General features: G+C 42.5%; 1 protein-coding gene across 5 annotated transcripts; it reads right to left on the bottom strand.

Annotated features, from left to right (window-relative positions):
- Positions 1 to 1736: 1736 nt before the first annotated feature.
- Positions 1737 to 17633, bottom strand: NRBF2 (nuclear receptor binding factor 2). 5 transcript variants are annotated; one of them, XM_056351590.1, is made up of 4 exons: positions 17455 to 17633; positions 6018 to 6102; positions 4421 to 4461; positions 1737 to 3264 (listed from the first exon to the last, which is right to left on the bottom strand). In XM_056351590.1, exons 1-4 carry the CDS (start codon positions 17506 to 17508, stop codon positions 2551 to 2553), a joined length of 894 nt encoding a protein of 297 aa, XP_056207565.1. In that variant the 5' UTR covers positions 17509 to 17633; the 3' UTR covers positions 1737 to 2550. The 5 variants fall into 5 exon arrangements, with proteins under 5 accessions (XP_056207565.1, XP_056207566.1, XP_056207567.1 ...); XM_056351591.1 differs by having other exon boundaries at positions 17331 to 17470; XM_056351592.1 differs by having other exon boundaries at positions 6010 to 6102; positions 17331 to 17470.
- Positions 17634 to 17841: the final 208 nt, after the last annotated feature.

The raw sequence follows: 17841 nt of genomic DNA on the forward strand, positions 1-17841 counted from the left end.
TGCAAGGGGCAATCCTACCTGCTCCCATGTAGCACCTCTCTGCCAGCTTTGCAGCCTTCCTGGCTGGCTGACACTGGCTGTGTTTGAAAGGGAGGGAAAGAGTCCAACTCTTTACTGGTATAGCCCGCTCCAGCTCCAGGATGCTGTCTGTACTACGCAGAAATATTCAGCTTTCCGCATTACCTTCCTGGGGCTGGTGCAAGCTCACAGCCATGCTAGCAGTGTTTATGCTGCAGCTCAGTGCTCGGAGCCTGTTAAAGGGAACGTTGCACCTATTCTCCTTTCTGCATCGCTCATGGGAGTGAAAAACTCTCATGCCAAGCCATGCTGCCTGGAGTTTGATTTCAGCAGTGGTCACGTGTTGAGTCGGCAGACTGCAGGAACAAACAAACATTTGCATTGCAGGAGAGAGAAAAGTTTTAACACCACTTTCAGTGGTAGCAGTTTGGAGTTTTGCCTCAACATGGTCTTCCTACAGAGAAGCAGCTTCCTTCGCATCGGGTGTTTTCTTTGTGCAGCTATATATGAAGGGGCAGTTTAGTCTTAAAAACAGAAGGCAGAGCTTGCAATTTCCCTCACCCCCTGCCCCCCCAAAGAATCCTGACTCTTCAGCAGAGGTAGCCACACTAAAAATTCCTTCTTATATAGCTTCTGTTGCAGAGACAGCCAAAAGGTCTCTCTGTAGCTATCAGCCCTGCGCTATCATCCCTGACAGTGACATGAGATAGGTGCTTAAATAATTTTATTTCCTTCTTGTAAACACATACCATTTTCTTTGCTTTACTTACATGAACAGAAACACTCCATTCCACTGCCTTGTCACCTGTCACAGCCAGCCAGGCAGGTGATAGTGGAGGTTGTAACTTGCCCTTCTGTGGGAGCAGTGAGCTGGGGCTGACCTGAAACAGGCTACCTCATCACAGCTGTTCTGTGGGGCCACGTGCTAAGCAGCTCCGACTGAAAAATAACTTATTTTTCCCCAGCAGGATTAGTCTACTGCTACAGTTCAGTACAAGAGACCTCCTCTAATGAACTCGTCTTACCTTTGTTTCTATAGGCTTTCTAGCCTCCAGTCCCTACTCTCCTTCAAGCAAGCACAGGAGACATCAGGTATACAGAGGTTAAGGGGAGAAGCTGCACAGCAGTAAGGTGTTCTTGCTGCAGTTCCAAGTCTACTCTGGAAGAAAAATGTACTCTTAGAAAACAAGCTTACTTTATAACAGCACAAGAATAACTTAAAATAAGGTAGCTTGCAACACTTAACACCTTTCATTAATCACTAACAGCTAAAAGTTAACTAATGCCTCCACTACCCATGGCAACACCCTGCCTGGGGAAAGCCTTGGGTTCAGGTAACGGTCTAGTGCAGGGGCAGGGCATGGCTGACCCACGCTGAAAGGGGCTGCACGTGAGGGCTGCACTGCGCTCCTCAGAAACCAAAACCCTGAATGGGTGCACACAGCTCTTGGCAGCACGGTTTGTTCAGCTCCAGGTAGCCTGTCCCTGAGCAAAACCATAGTGCTGCTTCCTCTGACAATTCGGCACTAAGTAGGGGTTACAAACCAGCTATTAGACAAGTCTCTTCATGTATAGGCAAGGCTCGGAGTTCATCCCAGCTTTCCCATATTTGCTGGATGATGAACACAGAAGTTAGCTGTACGTGTGTACTAGCACTGTTAGTATAAACCTTAATTCGTTTTTCATACTCTGCAACATTTGTAGAAATTTAACACACGTTTAGTGTCAAAACACCTCGGGTTTTATTTTCATATCCTTTTTGAATCAGGTTAAACTGTAAACAGTTTCTTCTTCAATCAAATACTGCCAGCTAGAATTACTTCCATTCATGCATCACTGAAAACAAAAAGGGCATTTTTCCTTAAGTATAGATTTTTCTTTTTTGAACAATGTCACTTTATACAGAAACCAATAGCTAGATTCGATGCACCCTGATTAGTTATGTAAACAGATAACCCAAAAAACCCTCATCAACAGAACTAATAAGTTGGTTCCTTCACAGAATGGAAATCAAAATCTTTCCTGACTGGAGGTTAAAACAGACAGGAATATGGAGCGTGGCACATCAATCCATCTAGGATGTGTATAAATTGCACTTATCTGAATTAACAAAGTTATGCACAGTTTAAATTCCTGCTAAAAAGCATTTTTCAATATGAAGTGGCAGCCAACTGGCAACCGTAACAGTTAGGTTCTGCACCATCATTTATGGCATTATAGATAACTATTACATATAGCATACTCTAAACCCCTGAAGGATTGTGTTACTTGAAACATTCTCCAGGCAGTCATTTGGTTTGAAACACTGGGAGAAAGACTAAAGAGCTTGCCATCTTATACCGATTATGGTACCTTTAAATTCTATGAAGTAGATCAGATACGATGTGTATTTCACAGTAACAAAGTTGCTTTAATGCCTTTTCTCCAACAGTAGGATTGTGTTAGATGTTTCTGCCCTCAGATCACCAATGTCCTGGTGGTTTTCCCTTTTCATAGGTTTGGGTAACTACAACGAGCACTTTTTCCTGTTTTTTAACTATTCATCAGTCCTTTCAGTATATCTTCGGAGAGTTCCAGCAGAGGGAGTTCAGGGGATGGGATGTCCAGTGGGGGAAGGTTGGGTATTGGAATGTCCTTTGCCTTCCCAGCAGTTGTTGCAAACTTCTGCCAAGTTGCAGCTGAAGAAGTTTCTGAGTGTTGCTGCAGACCCCACAACTCTGACTTCTCCACAAAATCGGCATCTACATCCAGCTCCTTGTCTACTGGAGATTTTTGGAGTCTAGCTCTTTCTGCTTTTAACTGCTTATTCTCTCTCCTTAATCTCTCATTTTCAGCTACAAGAAATTCTATGTGCCGTTTCAAATCTGCAATTTTGGTTGCCTGCTCTTCTATTATTGTTTTGTCATCTTTTGGAGCTTTACTCCCAATACATGCTTCCACAGGCTCCTTTTTTTTCTGAAGCAGAAATAACAGTGTATCTGGGTCCCTGTCAAAGACACCCTGAATATCCTGTGGATGTGTCTCTGTGGAAGGGCTGTATTTCTGAGTAACAGGAACCAGTACGTTTTGATCATCAGCGTCTTCAGCAGATGGTTTATAAGAAGTCTGAAGATGTGCAGCTATTTCCTTGTCAGCATTCTGCTGGGCTTTCAGCTTTTCCTCCCTCTTTGCCCTTTTCCACCTCTCCTGGATGAGCAATAACTGTTTCATGTGACTATCCCTTTGTAATTCCAGTGATAGCTGAGCCTGAGTAAGAACAAGATTAAACAATTTAAATGGTGATCCCTAGTCCCACCTGAATATTCACAACTGTAGTCACATGCATGTAAATATTTACATGAAGAACATCGCAGCATGTCTGAGGGATGGGGAGGAGCTTTTGTTATTCAAATACTAAATCCAACAAGAAGTGCTCTCTCCTTGTACAATGCAAGACATTCAGGTATGTCACCCAAATTTAGCGTAACTACTGGTATTGTGAAGGAGTGAGTTAACATATGGTCTGCGAACTAAATGTTTGTTTGTTTATAAGTCACCGACCAGATTACAATATCTCTGAGCAGAGGCGCTAGGAGCTTAACTGACCTACAACCAACACCAAGAAGGAAGAGAATCACTTGGCATGCATAGCCACACCTAATCTAAACCACACAAACTATCTGCATGCTTCTGTGATGGTATCTGTGTAGACATATTAATAACAGCCAGCACTGCGGAAAAGTGCTCCAAGGCCAGATGTGGTCCCACATGATTCAGCCATATTTAATGAAGGGGGTGGTGTGGTAGTTAGTAACTCACAGGGACCACCTGGGTAAGAGGCTACCATTTTTCTGCAAGAATGACCCTTTGGAGAAAAGGCAGATGGTCTGATCTGCAAGGGCTATTTGCTTTGATAATATTGGCTAAACTCAAAGCCTGCTACTGTAAGAGTGCTGAGCAGGCTACACTACTACATTCACAGATAGATTTGTGCAATGACTAAGGAAAGGTGTAGTGCTGTTGTTCTGGAGATCCCCCAGTCAGGACAAGTAAAACCAAAATTACAGACTGTAGATGTGATGCTCAGCTTTGCATCTCAGCAAAACAGCCTAAGTGCCTCACAGCAAAAGTTAAATATTAAATTAGTTTTATCACCTACTTGAACATGCGTTGCAGACTAGAAACTATCGTTGGAGAAGCCCTGGATGGGTTAGCAGTTCTCTTGCCCCCGGCTCCATGCACACTTGGGAAAACGCTCCAAGACGACTAGCATCACTGCACTTCTAAAACTCCTGGTGCAGTTGACATAGGTTCAGAAAACTACGCAGAGCCTAACATGCAACAGAGGTTCAGGGCACAATATGACACGCCGGCACACAACAGAGCTATGGCCAATTTCGGTATCTGCTGCACTTGGTCTCACCTGCTCTGACTGGGTCAGCTTCATAGCGTCTGTAAGGTATGCTGCAGAAGAGAAAATTCATAAACACTTAAGACAGGGTTACAAAACCTGAACGTTTCCATAAAAGCTAAGAAAAGGCTTCAGACCTCCCATATTCTGAATCTCCACATAAAAGCAGCAGCCCAGAGGCAAAGTATTTACCAAGTTACAGTGGCTGGAAACACCTGCTGTTTTTTTCAGAAGTCTGGAAAAAAATTATTTTAAGATCATGTAATACATGCTACGGCCTTCCCATGGCTCAGGTTGTTCCAGTTTGTTTTTCAGAGGAGGACAGCAGCCATTTCCAGAAAGTCCCAGAAGAACAACTTTCCCCTGAAGGGAAGAAACACAGCTAAGGACCAGACTTTTAACATACAAGCATTTTAACACAAAATGTGGTAAGTAAAATCTTCTTGTCCACAGCACACCAACATTACAAAGTCATGCTTTTTAATTATATTCCTGATGAAGGGGTATAGTCCATAGTTCCCCACTTTTTTCATCAGCTTCCCCTCCAAACCAGAAAATGTGCTAGCTTACAGTCAGAACAGCACTTCAAACTTTGAGCATATCTTGCTAGTGCTGAAAATGACAAGGTACAAGAAATTATTAACCAGATTTGGAAGGATGTAAGATAATGGCAGAGAATCAGACAAAGAAAGGTAAGAAACGTTTTTGGGTTTAGTCTTGGTATATGAAGTGAGGGAAACCAAACAGAAAAGTCTGCATATTAGAATGTAAGTGCTACCCCTCATTGCTATGAGTATTCATAAATGCCAAAGAAATTATCAGGTTCTTGGTTTATGGGGTTTTCTAGTATTTATGAATGGAAAGTGGGAATGTCTGGTATCTAGGTTACGATGTTCAGAGTAGTCATTTATTTTGTCTCCACACAAGCCCAGTCACATGGAAATGTTCTACTTATTGCACCAATTAAGACTTCCTCTTTCTTCTTCTGCCAAGCAGTTGCCACTCTGTCATTCAACTGATGGACCCCAACACAAATAATTAAGCATGACTAGTTAAATGGACAGGTAAATGCAAAGTCTCACTTAAGAGACGCTGTCAATTGCAGTGTCAAGGCCTGTGATGCAATCTGCTGTTTCACTCGAGTTCTGGGAAAGCTGAGCTCATCACCTGTTCTTGATTCAGGCATTAGGAAAGGGAAGTAAGTGAACTTTTGTAAGCAAACATTTGTCTAAGTATTTCCTTTATCAATAGAGAAAGCAGGTGACTTCAGCTATGAAAGCATTGAAGAAAATACAAAGTGTGAAGTGAAACAGGCTTACAGCAGGTCCCCAGCTGCCATTTGTGTATGACACAAGGTGTTGGCTTCACCATCAGTCAAGAACTGCCTTCACAGTGATAACCAACCCTAGCCACAACAATCTTGGAAACACCTGACTTTAGCTACTCATATTAGAAAAAAAGTTTCCAAAAGGGTGCTTGATCTGGACTGAAAAACAAATTCACATTTTAAGAATAAAAATTTTGCAAATAACTAGATATTCTACTTACATGAAGCACGCAAATCTAGAAACTAATTTTAAGAGCTGGAATGTGAGAATTACCTACTTACCAGCAGCTTTTCTGTGACAAGAAATTGCTTCTTCATATTTTCCCACTGCCAACAAACGGTCTGCTTTTCTGCTCTGCTGGTGAGCCTTAAAATAAAAAGAGCATTACATCAATGAGGGTTAACCGACAAATAGTTATACCTGTTTTAAAAGTAATCAGTATATCTAAGAAACCTGTACTGATTCCAATTCTCCCACTCCCTTCCAAGCTTTATAATTTGATTTCTTCTTTAATGCTACCTTACAAGAATCTGTACTGCACAAATAACTGAAGTTTGTTAATGCAGCAAAGATGGTGTGTACACAACAAAATCCTTTTGAAACTGTTCCTCAGAAAGTACGTTCTCCTTTGTCAGCAGGTATTTACTGTAGTTATGTAAAAAGACCAGTAGGTCATAGGAAGCTGTAAGTATTTAGGAGCAATTCACCTGGCAGAATGCAAGATACTTGAATTATGTTACAGCTTACAGCTGGTTTGACATTTTCTGCTGCCCCATGCCCAAGAGGCTTTGCCTCTTGAGTGAAGAAATTGCAAAAGATCTTTGTTTTTTTGTTTGCAGCTTACACCAATTAATGGAGGCAGCACAGCCATAGTTAAAGATACCAAAGTCATGTTGTTGCTGTCCAACAACACTATACTAGTGTTTGTAAGCCACTAATGTAAACCACTAAGGTAGACTAAGGATGTTGCTGAAAGCAAGCAATTGATGCAAGTATTTGCATATGCTCAGTGAGAAAACACTATTGCATAACCAGCACCACAACGTTCATAGAAGCAAGTCTTTTTGCCATTACTACAAGACATGAAATTTATGGTCCTTCCTCCAAGACAAGCTGTGTAATATGAAATGTAATATCAAAGACTACAATCACTAACTGGCAAGACTGTCAGTAGCACAGACTGTTCATGACTGCTTTACTTCATGTTAAGTTTGAAGCAAACAGACATCAGGTACTGGGCACTGACTCTGGGAAACAACACAAGACACTTCCAAATCTCTAGGAAGTTTTTGCCTGTTTCTTTGTTTAAGAAAGAAAGGCTTTACCAAGTCGATACTGATTGAACCTGTAGGGGAAGCAGAGCTGAGAGCCTGATATCTGCTTCTGTAATCCTTGTCTCTGACCCATACAAACTCTTTATACCCTCCCTTCACCCAAATAAAGGCATAAAACATCTCAGACTTCAGATAGTTGGTAAATGTACGTTACTGACTCACTTTAAGCATCTTCCAGGATCAACGTAAAAATGAACACATTTGTCCATATCCAAGACATTAGAACAGCTGGTTCCCTCCAGGCCTTATGGAATCACACTTTTCCGTCTCCTCCAGTCTTGGCAGAAGCATTGAAGGTCAGATAACCCAAACAGGACGTAACATGATTCTGTCAGGACTAACATGATACTCAGGCTAACATCCATTTAAAAAGTAAGTTCCAAAATGCACCTCAATTTCTTTGTCATCTTTTCCTCCAAACTGACTTATCACCTACAGTGTTACAGTAAGTTCAATTTTCTACCAGAATTTTAGCAGCGCTCACAGCACAGAAGAGAATGACTTCTGCAGAAAACACTCTTTTGGGCAACAGCTGCTCTTAGGCAATCCCTACCATTTATATCACTGCATTTAGACATTTGGCTTTTCTAAAACTGATTTTATATGCTAATATGGAATGTTCTTTAAAAAACCCCACAGCTCCTTGATTCTTCGCAACTAGTATTTTGGTTGTAATCTTCTTGCTCACTTTCATTCAATGCTCAGAGCATTGTCAGCATTCCCTGTTCCTTCTGCCCTGAGGTTAAATAATCCCAGAAGAGGAAGTGTTTTCTATTGGAAAATCATCTATTTTATGGGCTTTTTCTACGGACTCCTACAAATGACATATGCCAGAAAGATAAACTTATTTCCTACTGAAATGAACAAACGGTATCAGCTCATATAGAGCCATCTCCTTGGTTATTCCTGGCAGCTCATCCAGTTACAAATTAGCTGTATCATGGACATAAAAACACCTGAGCTGGGCTCCTTGCAAAACAATTTTTCAATAAATTAGTATTGATACAGCTGCTTCTGCAAACTGCATGGGCAGGTCTGAAAAATCAGGGAAAGAGGAAACAGGGCAGCTAGAGACAGAATTCTGAGCTAAGGAAGCAATTCAGCAAGCCATGGGCCTGGTTCCATTTCTTAGTTCCTACATAGAAGAATTTGAGTCTGATTGTTTTCAGTGGTTATGTTCATATGTTTTAAACTTGGAGCATGATCTTACTCAAATCACTTAAGCACAGGCAGAACATTTGAGGACAGTCAGTTGTTATTTGATTGAGCAAGTAAATGATTTCCATTCTCAATTAACTCCCAGTGAAGCTGAATGGAGTCTGAAGTTTGGCTTAACTGTGAATAAAATTAAGAAAGCAACAATCCAGAGATGCTAGCATAAAGAAAAGCTAGGATTCTCGGATTACATGGTCAGAATGCCTTTCTTGCTGTTTACAGCAAAATATATTAATGACAGGCCATCTTACTCTGATGCAGAGTGACATACTTCCCCAGTGGAAACAACAGGAACCGCAGTAGAGAAAAATCAGTTTCAGCACAGCCTTGTGTGAGAAAGCTAGGTGTTTTGCCATTGGTCATAAGCGAGGAATTTCTCATTTTGTATGTTTTCTTGCCAGCTTGACAAAGAAATATTTGCTCATTTATTCTACCCTGTGTTTGTTCCAACTAGCTCATTGTGGAAGGACCGAGGAATTTCTCCCATTTTCATAGCAGATTATTCATCACCAGTTTGAAGAAATTAGTGGTGCTGTTTCCTAGCAGCAAGTGATGAAGCTGCAACAGAAGTACTTGGATGCTTAATAGCCATGTATCACGGATAAGCTTCTACATCTTGTTTAGTCTGCTGGTTTATTCTTAGTGCTCAGTTACACTTTGCCCCACAGCATCCAACCATTGTTAGCAAATCTATTTTGATTGATACATAAGTGGCCTGTATCCCATTATAAAACTGGCAATGGAAGAATTGGCTCTTTATCATAAAGTGAAAAAATGGCTCTCAAGTTTTTCCCTGGTCTGATGTCGTGTTAGAGGAAGGTGTTTACACCAACAAATCTGGAGCTGCTATGCTAGTTCCCAGTAGATTCAAGCAGAACTGCTTTGACTTTGGTCTTGCTGCTGTGATGATTACAGAAACAGCTGCTGTCTAACTGTGGTGGGTTTATATATCTGATTGCTCTTTCCTCCTCCAGTTGCAGTACTGGAAATAAATGTAGGATGTGGCGTGAGAGTAATTATAATTTATGAACAAGCTATGGAATTGAAGGTGGGAAGCAGGTCGACAACTACTTCAGATGTCACTCCCAATCCAGACAAACAGGAATTCCCAGTAGGCAAATGGGCAGGCATAACAATTTGACTCTCGTAAAAGGAAGCAGGTGTGAGTGAAGGATGACCAAGCTAAAAAGCTTCCTCACCTTGCTCCAGCATACTTGGTTCTTAAAAGTATTTGTGTGTGCCTTATTGCATCACTTGGAACTACTCTGGATCAACTACAGAAGCAGGTAAGCTAGACAGCTTTCCTCAAACTTTCCAACTGTAGCTGAGATATTAAGGGATGATACCTGCACTTGTAAGTTTGTGCTGCTATGGTGGAGAAATGCTCCTATTTGATTTTTCCACCCAACTAGCCCAAGTCATTACCTATGTAATCTCTGAGCAACAGAATAAAAAAATAATCAAACAATCCTCTGAACAGCAATGCAGATCTCCTCTTTGCCTAGAGTTTTCTTTAGAAGCCAAATAACTAACACCCACCTTCTTTTTTTCCCCAACATAAACTAGACAATGATGTGACTGCAGACCATGAGAAGTGAAGCCATAAGGCCCACTTGACAGATCTCTTACCAGTCCCTCAAGCTAAAAATTAAAATGCTAGTTTTCTTTCTACAGACAGTGCACCATTACAACTTCCACCATGTGATCCTAGCTTAGGGTGGGGTGGGGTAGGGGGGAAGCTGCTGGTTTTCCCATATGATACCAGTTGATGGCTAGCTATTACAGAAAGGAGAGTAACAGGAAAAAACCTGCTCAATCCTACAATATTTTTAAAAGACAGATGTAGTACCACTCATTTTCAAACAGGTTGTCTACTACCCTCTCCTAAAAGCAGTGATTTGCAAGTCCTCCTGTAGCTGAGACAGGTAGGCTTGTGTGTGTTTTGTGTTTCTTTGCTCCCCTAATGGGAACAGCTCCTCACTGGCAAAGCCTTGCACAAGATATTAAGCTTGCAGCCTTCTTTGTTCATTTTAAGGGACTCCCTAGAAAGCAATATATTTTAATACAATTACAAAGCAGAGATTACAGTGCATTACTTGCTAAAAAAGTTACAAATGAAAGCAGGAAAACACAGCTGCTAAAATGATGGGGCCTGAGGAAAGCTAACTACAAAGTAGTTCTGTCTAATACAGCAGTTTCTAAATTTTTTAAGTGAAACCACTGTTTGCTGCTAACACCATCTATTTTATGCTACGGACTGTGGATACCGGTTATCTTTGCCAGAAAGGATCAATACCTATGCTCACTTACTGCTGAAAGCAAAGATGAAGGTATTTTTTAAGAGATGAGGGATCTGTTTGGGGATTTGTTTCCTTAAGGATACAGGGTTGTTTTTTCTAAGAATGTATTTTGAAGAAAGGAAGCGTCAGAAAGCGCACACAGCATTGCTTCCATATTGTACAAAAGAGTGCTAAGTATCTCCTATGTGGCTGTTCACGGCAGCAGGCCACAAAGGGTGGGATGAGGTGGTGCACTGTTGTTACCCCCCACCCCACAAACCCTCTGTCAGTGCTACACCTACAGAAGTCTCTTTCAAACCCATTCTTACCAGCAAATAGTGGACTTAAGTTTGCATGCATATGTCTGCATATGCATTGAAAAATGGAATGCAGAGAGAATACAAGTGGAAAATGACCTGAGAGGTCCAAGAATAAACTATGGCCATCCATTTTTTTAATTAAAAAAAAAAGTGCAATCACAATGAATAAAAGTCAGGGTGGCTATGAAAAACGCTTGTATTTACAGGCAGTTGAAGTGAAAATAATAGAGAGCTGTACTGTAACTTATGCTAAATAATGGGAACATATTTGCCACTGAGCCTACAGAAATGGTAACTTGTAGCTTTCTTAGCAGACGCAAGCTCCCTTATACTTTTTGTATTCTTTAGAGAAAGATAGAAGTGACTGAAGGAGAAACAAAAAAAATGGCAGAACCCATTGTGGCTGCTCAACCAAGACCACTAGCCACAGGTTAGCTCAATTTTCTGTCTTTGAAAGCCTGTACTTAGCAAAGCTGACAGAACAATGACTGAACTGTAAATTACAGGTTAGTGTGACTATAGAGCAAAACAAATATGTGAAACTCTCATGAGAATGTATTCTCAATATTAAGACTCAGTCACTTCGTATTGAGCTGTAAAGATGTTGAAGTTCAACTCGCTAGTAAGTGATAGTGTTAGAATTTAAATATATGGGCAGACAAGCAACCAGTTGTTTAGCCAACCGTTATTTCACTGAATAGCTCTAACTGACCATGCATTTGTTCCCAACCTATTCCAAATTTAAGATAAAATTGTTAGTCCGATTTTCCTTACCATGCAAATGCAATTAAGAGATCTGGAATGAAACCAACTTACATTCACACTGCTCAGGTTCAGTGGAGTCTTCAAAACCCCATAGAGGTATAGCTGCAGCTCCTTCCCTGATCACCTGCAACTTCATTAAGGCATGACATCCTTTTACCTATTGCCCAGTCAAATTGTCTTTTTTGTCCATTTAATATGATAAAAGCACTAAATACCTCAAATTGCTTGTCAGAGCCATTTCATATACCTAAAGCTCTCAGTTGCTTTGGTAATGCTTTTCTTGTCCCCATATATAGTGCTGCAGCTGGTACTACACAGGTCTTGCTAATTAGAGGTTATAAGCTAAATGAGAACAGTGCGACTGCCCTGATGATAAACAACAACCTGGGCTCCTATATGTAGCCCTCAACCACGTGGCTCAAGCTGCTACAGCAACTGAGCCACCCCTCGGCAGGGACAACTGAATCATCACAACAAATAGTCCAGTAAACAAACTATTCCAGGAGCAATGATTTCAAACAAGTGGGGCAGAAAGTCTTCAGCTGTGACTTCATTCTGCTGCCTCCTCAGGCCTCTATGAGATGGTTTCATTTTGGTCTTTAAACTGTTAGGCATGCTTACTCGGAGCTGAACTGCATGCCTTGATGTTACACACGTTAATGCCAGCATGACACAGCAGAGAGGCACTGCTGGTAGGTACCCGAACAGCATAGACACCAGTGAGGAAATAATGCTTCTATCAACCACCTGTAGCTTAGCTAATTATGTTCTTGACTGGGAGCCACTGCAAGTTCTTAGGTGTGCAACATGGAGCAGTTCTGTGTCATGCTTTAGTAGTAGTTATGTGACTGAATAAAAACATTGTTGAGCTTTTCCAAGGAGGCGATTACTGATCTGGCTGTTCAGCTGAGTATCTGACACATCACCTCCACGCCTCCAGTCACTTTACTCAGACAGATAGGCTGCTGCCTCTGTGGGTTCACACCTTACGTTTCCTTTAGCTGAAATGAATGGCCCCATATAGATCACATTGTTACTGGGAAAACCCAGACAGGGCTTCTACTACTGTGGTAAAAACAAGCTTTCTGTTGGGCATGTCTATATAATGATACTTCCACTTTTATTATTACAAGCTTGTTTTCTCCAGTTTGAGTTCAGAATTGAGTGCATCTGCCTCTTCTTTCCATTTTAGATTGGAAGAGCAATTATAGCAGCTTTGAGGCTAACTTTTATTTAAAAGAAAAAACAACAATGAAAGAAAACAAACTGGATTCAGTAGATGTTTCTCTAGATTAACATAATATTGCTGTTTTTCCAACCAAAATAACAGAGGCACAGGCTGGCATTAAGTCTCAAACACATTGGCCCATGTGGTTTAAATCCTTCAGTATCTGGTAAACTTTCACACATGCTTTCTATTTTCTCCCACTACTCTTGCATATTTATTCTGCTTGTTATTTTGCCCTTACGTAGATGTAGTATTCACCTCACTTCTAAATCATTTTTTAAATTAGACCATTGATTGGCTTGCATGGAAATGGTTGCTACCACTGGCTTATAGCATTAACATTAAAAGCTTCTATTACATGAGATTTTGCAATATACATTTTGTTGTGTTATTCTCACTCTAGCCACTGGTCCATGCTTTCTGTTTTTCATCAAAACAACAGCTCTCCACGCTGGTTTACTTACACTTCAAGAAACTTCTAGGCAATAGATATTCACCAGATTTTTACCAGATTTTTGGGCTATATTTTATTACAAACCATACAAAGTACTATTACATTGTAAGAAGAACACAAGGTAGAGGTGGTATGGCTCTTCAGCAAATATTCTATGGGAGGATACTGAGGTTATGCAGAGTTATGGGAGGATATTCTGTGGGAGGATAACTGCAGAGTTATGAGGTCCTGCGCGCTGGAGACCGTTCAACAAGCAAGTTTCCTTTCTAGTCTGTTCTTGCAGTTGATACTATTTGCCTCATGTTTACAGTGTTACTTCTAAGCTTCTAATGGTCAGCTGTGTGTGGTTGTGCTTCTTAACTGGTACCCTTTGCTCCTATACCCAAGGTTAAAATTACCACTGGATGTGTGATCAGAATTCTTTGCCTAACTCAGATGGCAGTAGGAATTGCTCCTACAGCAGGCAGCACAGAGCAGCTCTTAACTGCACTTTTTTTACATAGTGCCTTTTCTTATGAGACTTATCTTCGTGCTTTTGCAGTAAAAGATTTCATCTGTTAAAGAATGTTGAGATGTCTTAGTTTATGGCACTGGATTATGTGTGAAGTAAGTGTTCAGCTGGACTAGATTCCCCACTATATGGTTGCCTGCAGGTGCAGGGACTCTAATTAGTCCATACCAATTTTAAGTTCCTAAATATTTCATTCGGAGGGCTAAAGAACTGGCTTCCCTATTAGCAAAAGCATCAGAATCAGGGCTTTAACCTGTTCTTTCAAAATCAAATGCAAAGCATACATTACACCAAGGCAGGGAGAGAAAAGGATAAGAAAAAGAAACAAAATGGATGCTGAAGTATCAGAGCTGCCCCAAAACACTTTCCTATGGCTTGCATAACTCGGACAATGGCAACAGATTTGGGAAAAGTTGATTCAATTTATTCCTAAATGAAGTATCACTGGAGACAACGAATACCTTGAGGACAGCTCAGTAGAAAAATCAAATCAGCAGTTAGTATTGTAGCACAAGCCCTAGAAAGGTTGAAAGAAGGAAAGATGGGGTTATACTCAGCATGACTATTTGTTAAGCATGCAACAATGGCAGAGAAGGTATACAAAAAATATTAATAACTTTAAAAGGAAAAAAAAGGGTGTCTGAAAAACCAAAGCCCAAATTTTAAAAAGACAGGTCCATTTCTCATTGAAGTCATTAGACCTGAAGGTCAACAATTAAAACTTCCATTCAACAAAACCCACTATAGTTAGAGATTTATTTATTTATTTTTAAACAGCTCTGGAAAGTAAATAGGTATTTGTCTTGAGTCATCTACAGAGGTAAATCGGTTGATTTAGGAAAATAAAAAGATATTTAAACTTAAGAAAAAGAAATATCAATGATAATTTAAGGCATTAAGACACAGAGGTATAAAGATAAAATACTATTTTGGAGGGAACTGTTATCTTTCAGAAAACCGAAAAAGAATGTAATTGAAGTCAGCAGAATACAATAAGGTATGGCATGCCACCTGTAATTAGAAAGGCTAAGCAAATAGTTAAATATATAAATAATAACTGAACTGAAAGTCACCAATACAAGTGATTAAGTGCAGCTGGCATGCTACATGTTGACAGAGAAATGGAGACATTAGGATACTGCAAAGCTGCTAAGGATTTGCATTTTTGTCAGATCAGCTCCCCAGGAAAATCAGGACAGTATCCATGCTTTCCAGTAACTAAGACTAGATGCTCAAATACACAACTAATTAACAAGTTTTGCAGGACAGAGCAACATCCAAGAACTACAGCAAATGCTAATGAGAAGCCTTAACTAAAGAAAAAACAATTTCACAAAAATTAGCAAGCCATGATATACTGAAAGAAGGAAAATGTCTTGTAGTTGAGTCATTCATAGCAGATAAATAGGCCTAATGATTACTGTATTCAAAACCACTTTGTGGTTTAGGGGGGAGGGCTGTTTGGTTGGGGTTTTTTCCCCTCCTCTCTGATGGTCTGGCACCTCTGAAAAAAGTTGTGCTTCTCCAGTCCACAGGAACTAGACTTAGGTAAGAGAAGAGATTTATAGGAGAAGCAAGTGAAATACATGACATTGTATAGTGTCAAAAACTTACATGAACATTCTTATATTGGAGGTTGGCACCTTCCCTGAATGTTATTGCAAACCTGAAACTAGCTGCAGAAAGGGACTGTAAATAGAAGATCTTTGCAAAACTCTAGTTCCTCCTGTTCATGTCCTTGTAAAAATGTAGGCATGTTCTAACTACAGTACTGTACCCATTTAAGCTCATCATGAAGAGTTTTCATGGCGCTTGACACAACCTGAAAAGACGCGTCATTTTCCTGTACTAACGACTGTATTGTGCAGCAGTTTCAAGAAGTTTTTGTATTTCAGGATACTCCTTAAAAGGGAGTCGGAACATATATGCAGGCAACTTTGTAATTTTCTGTACAAAACTATATAAATAATTTTCCTGTATCATCTGTTAACACAGAAGTGTCTTGATTTTATTGTTAACCTGGTGCTAAACAGGTCTGGTAACTGCACATTCCTGTCATGGTCAGAGGATCATCAACCAGGTTTTAGTCATACTCTTGTCACTCCTACAATCCTTAGTGAGGGGGTCTCATTAAGAAACAGTACTAACTGGGGATATCTACTGTCACAAAGTTGCTACTTTCAGCCATTTACTAGTGAATATTCAATAATAATCTTCTCCTTAGAAGCTCATGTACTAGACATACTTTTTAGAAGGTTTTTATAGTGCCTGTGAAATCGCTATAGCTTATCCCTCCTGCATTACTGTGCTGCAAGTTCGTCCGACTTTAAACCCATCATATCAACAAGTTACAAGAGCTTTCTACCTCCTGCTGTTCCCTATTTCAATCAGAATTCCAGTACGCAGAGTAAAAAGTCTGAGACAGCATGATGCAGACATACCCAGAGTAGTTCTGCACCATCAGTGTAGATCTAAACAGATCATCTTCCTGCTGCACCATCAATCCCTAATTCCATGGGTGGCCTGCAATGCCATTTTTACAAGCCTTTCTGAAACTTGAGAGAACAGTCCAGAAATACCTGACTGTACGGAGCAGGCAAGGGTTTGCCAGGGCTGACACCAAGCGGGAACAAATAAGCTTTGATTAAAACCCAAACTGACACAAGCCTCCATGGTTTGCATGGCAATGTCTAAACAATTTCTGGCTCACACTAATTCCCGGAAGCACTCCAGCAGTACCCCTGGGGTGCTGCTCCTGGCTAATTGGACTGCTGGCCCAAAGCTCATTTTCTAAGGGAATAATGCTCTCTGTATCACTGCATCTGAGGCACAATCGAAATAAGCTTTGATAAAACCCACAAGGCAGCAGAGAATTAACCGTTCTTGACCCTAGAGCTCATCTACGTGACAGAAACCTACCCATTTAGGCTGCTTGAAATCTGATTAGCTTGTGTGATGATGCGTTTTTCAGGCGTGTTCCTGTTAAAGTTCCTCAGAGATTTAGTTTGAGCAATTACCGATTTAAGATTTTACAGCGTTTCGCCTTCTGAAACTGAAAGCAGCTAGTCAGTAGCGGCCCCGCTAAGTCCCTCAAACTCTTTAAAGCAGATAGGGCCTGTGTCAGCTGAAGGTTTCCTGACAGAACTTGCCTTGTGTTTGCAGCTTGGGCCGGGCTAACCCCCCGGCCGGGGTCCGACCGCGCCGCGCCAGGCAGCCCCGCGCCGTGTCCTGCCCCCGCTGCTCCCGCCCTGAGGGCGGCAGCTCCCCCGCACAGCCCCCGCGCCGGGCCCGCTCTCCCCGGCCGCCCAAGCCGCCTCACGGCCGCGCCAGCCGCTCGGCCCCGCTCCCCGCCGGGCAGGTCAGGGCCCGGTGCCGCCGCGGCAGGACCTGGCACAAGCCCCGAACAGGTGCTGGGGCGGGGGAGGGTGTGCAGGGCGGAGAGGGCCCCGATTACTGTTCAAGTCGCGCTGCTCCGTCCGGTTACCCACCGGAAAGCGGGGAGGGGGGTCGCTCTGCTCCCGCCGCGGGCGCTCGCTGCCGCCTGAGGCCCGAGAGCGGCGGCAGGGCCGGCTGACAGGACGCCCCCCCTGTCCCCCGCGGCCGCGCGCTCACCAGGTTGAGGGGCCCCTCCATCACTTCCATGGACGGCGGGGGCTGCGGGCACATGGGCGCGGAGGCGGCCCGCTCACCGCTCCCGGTGCCGCCGGCCCCCACCGCCCGCTCCGGCCGCCGGCCCCGCTCCTCCCGCGTCCCCGCCCCGGCGGGTTGTAAACACGGCAGCCGCTTCCGCCCGGCCCGCACCGGGCGGCGACTCGCGAGAGTCTCGGCGTCGCGCGAGACTCGGGCAGTGTCGCCGGGGCAACGGGCGCCGCTCGGGGCCCCGCCCCTCCGCCGCCCGCCCTCGCGCCGCCCCAGCGCCCGCCTTCCCGCCCGCGGGTGCGCGCGGCGGCTGTGTCGGGTCCTCGCTGAGGGGAGAGGGGGACTCGGTCCCCGGGACCG

Source organism: Falco biarmicus, chromosome 9 (assembly GCF_023638135.1).
Source record: "Falco biarmicus isolate bFalBia1 chromosome 9, bFalBia1.pri, whole genome shotgun sequence".
Taxonomy (NCBI): domain Eukaryota; kingdom Metazoa; phylum Chordata; class Aves; order Falconiformes; family Falconidae; genus Falco; species Falco biarmicus.